General features: G+C 53.1%; 1 protein-coding gene across 2 annotated transcripts; it reads left to right on the top strand.

Annotated features, from left to right (window-relative positions):
- Nucleotides 1–1,316: 1,316 nt before the first annotated feature.
- LOC139789860 (sperm-associated antigen 4 protein-like) lies at nt 1,317–6,155 on the top strand. 2 transcript variants are annotated; one of them, XM_071730944.1, is made up of 10 exons: nt 1,317–1,697; nt 1,840–1,904; nt 2,447–2,508; nt 2,714–2,754; nt 3,011–3,107; nt 3,662–3,734; nt 4,110–4,225; nt 4,652–4,819; nt 5,178–5,267; nt 5,905–6,155. In XM_071730944.1, coding segments are annotated over exons 1-10 (846 nt in total). In that variant the 5' UTR covers nt 1,317–1,695; the 3' UTR covers nt 6,037–6,155. The 2 variants fall into 2 exon arrangements, with proteins under 2 accessions (XP_071587045.1, XP_071587046.1); XM_071730945.1 differs by lacking the exon at nt 1,317–1,697 and having other exon boundaries at nt 1,771–1,904.
- The last annotated feature ends 4,142 nt before the right edge of the window (nt 6,156–10,297 follow it).

The raw sequence follows: 10,297 nt of genomic DNA, 5'->3' as shown, positions 1-10,297 counted from the left end.
CTCTTCCTAGTCATGAGTATGTATTAGAATATTTATGAATATGTGTTAAGGTATGTAATATAAACTAAAAGATTAAACCTTACGGCGTGCTTGTGAATGGAGCGGAGATTCCCCACGCACCAGCGCTGTTTTGCTTATTGCAATTTTATTAATTAAATTAAACCATTAACAGAATATTGAGTCTCGGTCATTTATATCACTGTGCAAAGCCCCTGCTAGACAATCAGATGTTCCCTGTAGAATTAGACACCTGAGTCACTTCTCTGCAACACGAGACATGAAGGTCCTCAAGCAGACATGCATTTTTTCCAAGCAATTGCTCTTTAAAAAGAAAGCAATTAAAAGTGCCCTGTGTAAATTCCTGGATCTCTAAATGTACATGAGAATGGAGAAGAAGAAATCCTGCTGGCTAAATTCACGTACAAGGTGGCAGGAACACGTATTCAGACCTCACCAGTCAAGGTACAGTCCATGCAGGGAGCATGATGCCATGGAGCAAACCAGGTTTGCCTGCAAGTCCAGGGCGGAGGAGCACAAAAGCTTTTTCCCTGGGCAGTCGGACCAACGCTCTTGCTCCCTGGGACGTGGCATGGCTGTGCACCATGGGCCCTGCGGCCCTCACTGCCATGCTGGCAACCTGGTACGGGCTGCGCGGGTGAGGAGAAACGCTGCTGGAAGCAGCCGTCCCATGGGCTGAGAGCAAAGACCCTTTCCAGCTCCCTTTCTGGTTTCCCGGGAATGCCCAGGAGAGCTGAAACCCTGGCCAGCGGGCCACACGAGGCAGCCTCCTGGCAGAGAGGCATGGCAGGGTTGGGGTGCCCACAGGCTTGGGCTCCCACCGCCCAAAAAGAAGGGCGGCAGCCATGATGCTGCCCCAGGGGAGCAGCCCACAGAGTCTCCCCACCCTGCTGAGCCCCGTTGTGAGGTCACAGCTAGCCTCCCACACAGCCTTGTGGTGCGAGGGGAAGGAACCCTCAGTAGCCAGGGAGCTGCTGCTGGAGCTGGTTCTCCCTGGCCAGGTGAAGACAGCAGCTGTGTCTGACCCTTCTGTGACCAAGATGGCAAGGAGAAAGGGGCCTCGAGCGGAACAACAAAGGGCCTGCAGAGGCTCCTCGGAAGCCAAGACCAACCTCAGCCTCACAGAGGAGGCAGCAGGGCCAAGAAGCTGCCAAGCAGATAAGTATGTAGTGGTCTGCTCCTGCCTGGGACAGGTTGGGGTGGCAGCAGGGACACGGCCTAACACGGTCCGTGGGGTGTGGAGCAGCCTGGGGAATCCGACAGAGGATCTCTGAGGAGGAGCCGCGTGGCTGTGCAGCCCCCCTTCTGTGGGGATGGGGCTGGCCTCAAAGCTGGGCTCGCGCTGCCGGCCCAAAGCCAGTGTTCAGCAGGGCCACTGGGTCAGCAGTGGCCTCGTGCGGCAGGGGTAGGATCCCAGCCCTTCAGCCCTGGGGGAATTTTGCTTCCTGAGCTGGCCAAGCCCCTGGGACCTGAGACTGGCCCCCCTGAGACACAGAGGCACAGCCTGCCTGTGGGGCAGTGGTGGCACTGGTATCTGGAGGAGAATCCTCAACACACAGGTCCAAATTGTCTCTGGTTTCTTTGCCCAGGGACGGTCTTCAGCCTTCCTTGCCTTCTGGCAGGTGGCCTCGCCTCGCCTCCCTCTGGGGACATCTGCTGGGCACATGGACCTTCACTATGTATGTATTTCATGTTCCTGCTATGGAATGGGTGAGAAAGGGGCTCCCTGAGAGCCAGAGCAAGCATAGGGGAGAGCAGAGAGTGTTCGCCAGCCAGCAACCCAGGGACCTACTGACGGCCAAAGGACTCCCTCTTTTTCAGGCAAAGGGTGTCGCTAAAGAAGATATTACTGAGCATCATCATCTTGCACCTGAAAACGGCGATGGGTGAGTTTTCATAAGCAAATATCCCAGAGAGACAGCCTGGCTGTACTGGATGCCACCTTCCTTGACTGGCCTTTGGGGCAAGTGTGTGTGGCGACTCCTGTGTCCCAAGTGCTCCCCGAGTACAGCCTTGGTGGGGTGGGCAGTAAGACTGGCAGGCAGCCAACCACGCTGCTGCTCTGGCTACTGGACCAAGCCAACAGATGCATTGCTAAGTCCACAAGTCTGCGAGAGAAGGGCGTAGGTACTTCCAAGCCTGGCACAGGGACTCCCAGAGGCGACCCCGATGGAGAGCTACTTCTCCTGGCCCATGCAGCCTGGTCTCAGCACTCACTGAAGCAGCAAGAGGAAATGGGGACTAGCTGTGTGGCACCCAGCACACCCGTAGATCACAGCTGAGCAGTCTCCCCAACGCCCGGCCTGATGACCCCCAGTCAGACATTAATCCTCTCCCTGCTCCCTCCCCACACGGGGCTGACAACACGACCGCAGCCATCTCTGGCAACCCCAGCAACGTAACAGTCTCTTGGTGTTCTGAATTGCAGGTGGTGTTATCTTCAGGAGCCCAGTGGCAGTGTGGGCAATGTGGGCTGTGGGACTGAGAGAGGTCGGTGACTCTCTTGGGATGGGCACCTCCTCCCACAGGGCATTTCGGACAGTGGCTGGATAAATTACGGGCTCTTCTGCTTCTATGCAGGGAGATCCCAAACAGCAGCAGCAGCTTCTGCCCTGTCTTTCTCGGGAAGCCCCCTCCTGGGAACGCTCGGCAGCTCTGCTAGCAGATGCACTGATGAAGCGTTTTTCCTTTTCAGGGGCTGGCATATGCCTTGGGAGCAGCCCCGGAGCCCCTGTGGTAAGAGATGTGTCCTGAGCTGGACACCTGGTTCTGTGCAGAAGGGGCAGGTGGCCTCATGCTACCTGCTACCTCATTCCCTAGCAGCCAGGCCTCCCATACATCCCTCCTGCCTTTGCCTGTTGCTCAGCCTGGTGTGGAAGGGAATCATTTGCAAAGCAAGGAAAACACGTGTGGCTCTCCTCCTTGCTGAGCTCAGCTGCTCCCAGCTGGGGATAGGCTTCTCCCTGACAAGATCTGCTTTTGGTTCCTCCAGCAAGGCGTCTGCTTGGCATGAGGAAGAAATCCAAAAGGCAGAGCTTCTGGTGGCAGAGGTGGTTCAACTGAAGGCAGAGCTGAAGCATGTGAAGGAGGTGATGCTGCATTTTGGGGAAGGATGCTTGGCTGGGCAAAAGCCCTGAGAAAAGGACTCTGTACGATGGTTGTTGTTGCTGCTGGGTGTTGCACCCGGGTGCTTTCTGGGCAAACTCCTCCACTGTCCGGGCTCTTCTCTCGCCCAACTATAACTGGAATGCTTCAAGCACCCGAGGACACCTGACAACCTTCCCTTGGCACTCCAGTACCTCTGGCTGTTCGGGCCGAGCTCCTGAGGCACCAGTGTGACCCAGGCATGCTCACAGGGACAGCTATCGCTTGCAGGCTCTGAGCCCATCTCCTGGAGTGCCTGCTGGAGAGCGTGGAGGCTGGGGATGAGGGTGTGGAAACCCTTGTCAGTGCAGCCCAGGCTGTGGCCACTGATCCGCTTCCTGAGCCCTGGCAGCTCACACCACAGGCACAGTCAGGCATCTCTGTGGACAAGGCTGTGCCCTGTGTTTCTGCCGCTGACCCACTACATCTCAGGCCACCAGTAGCCATGCTGAACTGCCTGCTGATGTGCTCCTTTTCTGTCTGTTCATGCTGTTCCCAGGAAGTCGAGCAGGCAGTGTCCTGGATGCATTCAGAACTCTACAAGCCGTCTGACTGGGCCCTGCAGAGCTCTGGTATGGACACAAGCAGCCCAAGCCTCCTTGCCTTGCACTTGTCTGCAGCGCTCCCCAGAGGAGCCTGTGCTGCAGGCACTGCTCTCCAGAGTGGGGCAGCTTTTATGTCTCATGGGGCCCAAGAGCAAAGGCAGTGGCAGAGTGGCTCTCCCCAAACTGCCTACCAGTCCTGTCCTCTCCAAGACCCTTCAGACCTTCTCCTCGTGGTGCTCTGAGAGAAGCAGTCACTGGGCATGTGGCTGCTGGCATTGCCCTGCGCAGCTGGGGCAGGACTGACAGACGTGGAGCTGGCTGGAGGAGGCAGAAATAGTGTCTGAGCACCAAGTCCCTCTCGTCTGCGGCCTCTTGCAGCCTTCTGCTCTTCTTTCCCTGCAGGTGCCACCATTGACAGAAAGAGAACGTCCAAGACCTATGACTGCAGAGAAGGAAACTGGTTCTGGTGGGTTGTACCGTTCTGCCGCAGCCCCAATCCTCCGGATACTATTTTGCAGGTAACACAGCAGAAGTCATCAGTGCTGGCTTTGTTCCTTCCTGTGAAGATGGGGACTGATCTCCGGAGCTCTCATGTTTACTCCATGTACACTGCCCATGCCCACAGAGCTGATCACGTTACTGAAAGCAAGGCTGTAATGCCTGCCTGGGCTTGCTAGAAATCCGTGATTCCCCTCAGGAAGGGAATGGGTCAGAACTGAGATGAATGGCTGCTTCTTGCCTGCATTCTTCTGCCGCAGCTGGGTGAAAGTCTTTTCTCCCCGAGAGCTCCCTTGTCAGGCAGGGAAGGCCTCCTGCTTCTGTCCGTCTCCTCACAGCAGCCCAGTTTTGAGCTGAAATAGACCCCAGGGACACACCAGTGCCAGTACATCTAGCTACATGGGCAGTTGTGTTGATGCCAACACTGATGTTCTTTCTGGTTGCAGGAGGATGTTTCCATAGGAAAGTGCTGGCCTTTCCAAGGGCAGCAGGGCCAGGTTGTCATCAGGTTGCCAGCACGAGTCCACCTGACGTCCATCACGTTGCAGCGCAACGTGGATGAAGCCTCTCCTTCTGGGATGGTCATCAGTGCCCCCCGAGACGTCTTTGCCTATGTAAGACTCTGCTGCGCATGTCTGGCAGGGATCAGGCCCTGGGGGAAAGTCTAGACAGGGTCTTGCTCACTTTTGTGCATTCTCTAAGATCCAAGTCCTGCTCTCTGCTGAGCAGTGCCATATCCCAGTGGGATACATCATGGGCTCTTGAGGGTTCATCCCTCTTAAGATTTGTTCTGGCCCTGCAGACCCTGTTCTGGCTTCTTCACCAAATCCCAAGGCAGAGACTGAGCTGAGTTGTAAAAAGCGCTAGACCTCTCCTGGAGCTCCGGAGTTCGGGGGGCTCTAGATGGTGATGTGTCCATTTCCCCTTTGTTGGGCCAAGCCTAAGCTGCTCTCTTTGTGCTTTGTCCTTCAGGGACTGGAGGAGAATGGAGGGGAAGAAATCCTGCTGGCTAAATTCACGTATGACTTGGCAGGAACCAGTATTCAGACCTTCCCTCTCAAGGTACAGTGCATGCAGGGGGCATGATGCCATGGAGGAAACCAGGTTTGCCTGCAAGTCCAGGGCAGGAGGAGCACAAAAGCTTTCTCCCTGGGCAGAGGGGAACAGAGCACTGACAGGGAAGGCCTGCCGGAGTTTGGAGGGCTGGGTAGTGTGTGGTGGTGGTGTTGGTAAAGGGACAACAGCAAGAGCCTGGTCAGGCCCATGGGAGCAGGAGTCCTGGGAGATGCCTGGCTGCACCCAGCAAAGAGCCAGCTGCACACATGGCTGCTCCACAAAAGCAACAGCATGTGCCGTGGAGGAGCAGCAACACCTGGAAGGGGAAAAAAGGCGTGGGGCAGTACTGCTGGTCCTTCTTGGGGTCTGCTGGAAGCCTGGAGAGTGCCCTGTCCTCCCAGCATAGTACGGCACTGCTCTGCTGGTTCTCTCACTCCTGCCAGGAGCAAAGCAGGCAAAGAAGGCAGCAGAAGTGTGGAGCTCAGCAGCTGTGGGACTAGCACTGGGCCTCCTGTTTCCAGAGCCACCCCTGCCCACTTTCAGAACCTTGCTCCTGGGCAGAAGAAGTCTTGGCAGGGGGAGACTGGCGGATGGCATTATTGCTCTTCACACCCCCACCTTCTCTTCTCTCTTTTCTTTACAGAAGGCGCCATTTCCCACAGCCTTCTCACTCATCAAACTTGCTGTGATGAGCAACTGGGGAAACCCAGCATACACCTGCATTTATCGAGTGCAGGTCCATGGGCAGATGGCAAAGCCAGAAGGCCACAGCTGAAAGCAGAGGAAGGAAAGGAAGGACGGAGATAGAGGGACTGAGATATTGGGACAAAGTAATTTTTTCTCGGCTAGAGGGGAGGGGTGGTGTAAAGGATGGGAGTTCTTGTTTGTGTTTTCTCTTTGTCTCGGCTAGAGGGGAGGGGTGGTGTGAAGTATTTGAGCTCTTGTTTGTGTTTTCCCTTTGCCCCGTTGTGCTTTCGTTATTGATAAATTAAAGTGATCTTTTCAAACAAATTGTGTTCGTTTTGCCTGTGACTGCCACCGGGAGTGCAAGCCTCACAAGAAGGAGCCTCGTGGTCCCTTGGGATCAGCTAGGCTCCAGCCATGACAATGACAAAGCCAGAAGACCACAGCTGAAACCAGAAAGAAAAGAAGGATCAAGAGAAAAAAGGAGAAGTGGGTGAGGAGAAATAAATGTAGCAATTCAGACTGGAGTAGGAGGTGTGCCTGCTAAGCAGGGTCTGCACAAGGTCCCTTGCAGGGAGGGTGGGAGGTCTCTCTTAGAGCCTTCTCCTCTCTGGGCTGAAGAACCCCAACTCCCCCAGCCTGTCTTCATCGGAGAGGTGCTTGAGCCCTCTTCTGATCATCTTCACGGCCCTCCTTTGGACTCGCTCCAGAAGGTAAATGCTCTTCTTGTGCTGGAGCCTCCAGAACTGAACGCAGTACTCCAGGTGGGGTCTCACAAGAGCAGTGTAGAGGAGGAGAACAACCTGCCTCGACTTGCTGGCCACCCTTCTTTTGATGCTGCCCAGGATCCAGTTGTGGCTTTGTGGGCTGCAAGCGTGCACTGTCAGCTCCTGTTGAGCTGCTCATCAACGAGAACCTAGAACTGGCTGGAAGCGTCAGAAATCGTTTCTGAGCACGAGGTCCTCTTCTGTGGTCTCTTCTTCTCTTCTTTCCTTACAAGTGCCCCCATTGCCAGCTCCTGTTGAGCTTCTCATCAACGAGAACAAAAGACACACCGTGAAGAGTCTTTTCCTAATGTCCAATCTAAAGCTACCCTCTTCTAGTTGACAGTCATTACCCCTCTCTCTGTCCCTACACGCCCTTATGAAAAGTCCCTCCCCAGCTTTCTTCCAGAGGCCCCCTGCAGGTACTGGAAGGCCACTACAAGGGTCCCTCTAGAACCTTCTCTGGGCTGAACAATCCCAACTCTCCCAGCCTGTCTTCATAGGAGAGGTGCTCGAGCCCTCTTCTGGTCATCTTCACAGCCCTCCTCCGGACTCACTCCAGAAGGTAGATGTTCTTCTTGTGCTGGAGCCTCCAGAACAGGACACAGAACTCCGGGTGGGGTCTCACAAGAGCAGCGTGGAGGAGGAGAATCACCTGCCTTGACTTGCTGGCCACCCTTCTTTTTATGCCACCCAGGATCCGGTTGGCTTTGTGGGCTGCAAGCGTGCACTGCCAGCTCCTGTTCAGCTTCTCATCAATCAGCAACCCCATGCCCTTCCCCTCAGAGTTGCTCCCTGTTCATTCACTCCCTGCCCAGCCTGTGATTGTTCTTCACATTGCCTCAACCTCATGCTTGGCCTTCTTGAGGTTCATGAGGTTGGCATGTGCTCACCTCTCAAGGACCCGACCTTGGGAGCTACAAAAGGGTAGGGCCTAACTGGAGACGTGTAACGTGAAAACCAGCAGAGCATTAGTTCAGAGACCACCCCCCAGGAACCTCCGGCCGGTGCAGAAATTTTCCTTCTTGCTGTTGCAATATATGTTTGTGTTTGTGAATTCCTGTTGAATAATTATAAAGTGTTTGCTAACCTTACTTTTACAAAGTATTTTGCTAACCCAACTTTGAGAGTACTAATAATATATCTGCCTTGAACATTGTGAAATATGCAAACATATGAATTCTTTAGATCATCTTCAGCAAACCACTTAAGCTGGTTATTCGTTAATTTTTCAGGCAAGAATTTTACCTTTTCACTAGAGCTTTCAAGCCACGGTCTAAGATATCCTAATAATCGTAGGACCTGTCAAATTTCCTTTTTTTGTTGTGTTTGGGGGCCACAGGGCCAGAATTCCGAATTCCGGATACCCAATCAGGGTCTAAGTTCTTCTGTCCCTGTCCTGGTTTGGGCCAGAATAAAGGTAATGTTCTGTCTTGTCCTCTTGCTTTCAGCTAAGTCTCTTGTAAGTAGTTGCACTTGGTAAAACTGACAGCAAGTTTCTCAGTCAGTGTCTGCTTCTAGGACTGGTGGCACAGCATGGTCCAACAGCTGTACCGTTGGAGTACAGCTCCCTAATGGGGATGGCCTCAACAATGCAAAGGGACCCCGTTGGAAGCAGAAATTAAAAGGGGAGTAGTTCTCCCCAGCTGTACCATAATAAAAGAAAAATCTAGGAAATCAATGCAACACAGATTATGGTTGCATTCATTTTATCATGAGTTGGACACTGGAGTGAAATATGAAATTCCCACAGTTGCTGAAAACCTTTTTGTAAATCTCGCTGAAAATATTGCTAAATCACTAAACGTTACTAATTGTTATGTATGTGGAGGTACCAGTCAGGGGAGAGATGGGCCTGGGAAGCTATGGAGAGTATCATAACTGACCCTGGAACCTGGAAACAACCTGGAAAGGGCAACAGGAAACAGCAATGGGTCTTACAAACCTCTATAATTGGAAGAAGTTGCTGGCAAAATTTGGGGGCCGGCATACCAGTAGGTAACCTCGAGTGTGAAGGAGGTTTCCTCTGGAATGAAACGACAAAAAGGTGGGATAAATGGGGAATGGCTCTTGAAATGGCACGGGCATTTACAAATTGGACTGATGGAACCAAAGGGGTGGCCTACTCCTCAGGGCCAGTATTGGATTTGTGGGCAATTTGCATATGCATTCTTACCAAAAAATTGGTCAGGGTCTTGTGGTTTAGGAACAATCAGACCCAGTTTTTTCCTGTTACCTATAAGTAAGGGAGAACGGCTTCGGGTACAAGTATATGCAGAGGCCGAAGAACTGGGGAAGCAACGAATCAAACGTGAACTACAAATAAGTAACTGGGACAATGACAAATGGCCTCCTGAAAGAATAATTGCATATCATGATCCGGCTACATGGGCTGAGAATGGTATGTATGGATATCGAACTCCAGTTTATATGCTCAATAGAATCATTAGGTTACAAGTTGTGGTAGAAATTGTTGTAAATAAAACAGGGGATGCTTTAGAGCTAATTGAGAAACGGAATACACAAATGAGAACCTTTTTATATCAGAATCGCTTGGCTTTACATTATTTGTTAGCACGAGAAGGAGGTGTGTGTGTGTGTGTGTGGAAGTTCAATCTAACTAATTGCTGCTTGGAAATAGATGATGAAGGAAAAGCTGTACATGAACCAGTACAGGAAATGGAGAAAATTGCACACCTTCTTCTTTAAAAAGAAAAAAGCAATTAAAAGTGCCCTGTGTAAATTCCTGGATCTCTAAATGTTCATGAGAATGGAGAAGAAAAAATCCTGCTGGCTAAATTCACATACGACGTGGCAGTATTCAGACCTTCCCTCTCAAGGTACGGTGCATGCAGGGGGCATGATGCCATGGAGGAAACCAGGTTTGTCTGCAAGTCCAGGGCAGGAGGAGCACAAAAGCTTTCTCCCTGGGCAGAGGGGAACAGAGCACTGACAGGGAAGGCCTGCCGGAGTTTGGAGGGCTGGGTAGTGTGTGGTGGTGGTGTTGGTAAAGGGACAACAGCAAGAGCCTGGTCAGGCCCATGGGAGCAGGAGTCCTGGGAGATGCCTGGCTGCACCCAGCAGAGAGCCAGCTGCACACATGGCTGCTCCACAAAAGCAACGCTGTGTGCTGTGGAGAATCAGGGACACCTGGAAGGGGAGAAAAGGCGTGGGGCAGTACTGCTGGTCCTTCTTGGGGTCTGCTGGAAGCCTGGAGAGTGCCCTGTCCTCCCAGCATAGTACGGCACTGCTCTGCTGGTTCTCTCACTCCCACCTAGACCAATGCATTCAGAGCAGGCAGCAGGAGCTCGGTTGGGCTGTACACCGGATGCCCCATGCACAGGAGCACCTCCCTGAGCACCTCCCCAGCCTGTCAGCACAGAGCAAGCAGCAGAGGGAAGGAGCTGTCGAATGAGAGATTGAGCTCCAGCTGGATCAGCATGCTGAGGATGGCATGAGCCATACCCGTCCCGTGTTCCCAGTCTGCCCAGCAGCTGTGGGACTGGCACTGGGCCTCCTGTTTCCAGAGCTGTCCCCACCCACTTTCTGGAGCTTGCTCCTGTGCAAGAGAAGGTCTGGCAGGGGGAG

Source organism: Heliangelus exortis, chromosome Z (genome assembly GCF_036169615.1).
Source record: "Heliangelus exortis chromosome Z, bHelExo1.hap1, whole genome shotgun sequence".
NCBI lineage: Eukaryota > Metazoa > Chordata > Aves > Apodiformes > Trochilidae > Heliangelus > Heliangelus exortis.
This window is presented reverse-complemented; position numbering and strand designations above follow the sequence as displayed.

Coding starts and splice junctions, on each gene's coding strand:
- LOC139789860 (XM_071730944.1), top strand. Junction 2,509..2,713: donor GGGCTGTGGGACTGAGAGAG/GTCGGTGACTCT, acceptor TTTCCTTTTCAG/GGGCTGGCATATGCCTTGGG. Junction 4,820..5,177: donor CCCGAGACGTCTTTGCCTAT/GTAAGACTCTGC, acceptor TTTGTCCTTCAG/GGACTGGAGGAGAATGGAGG.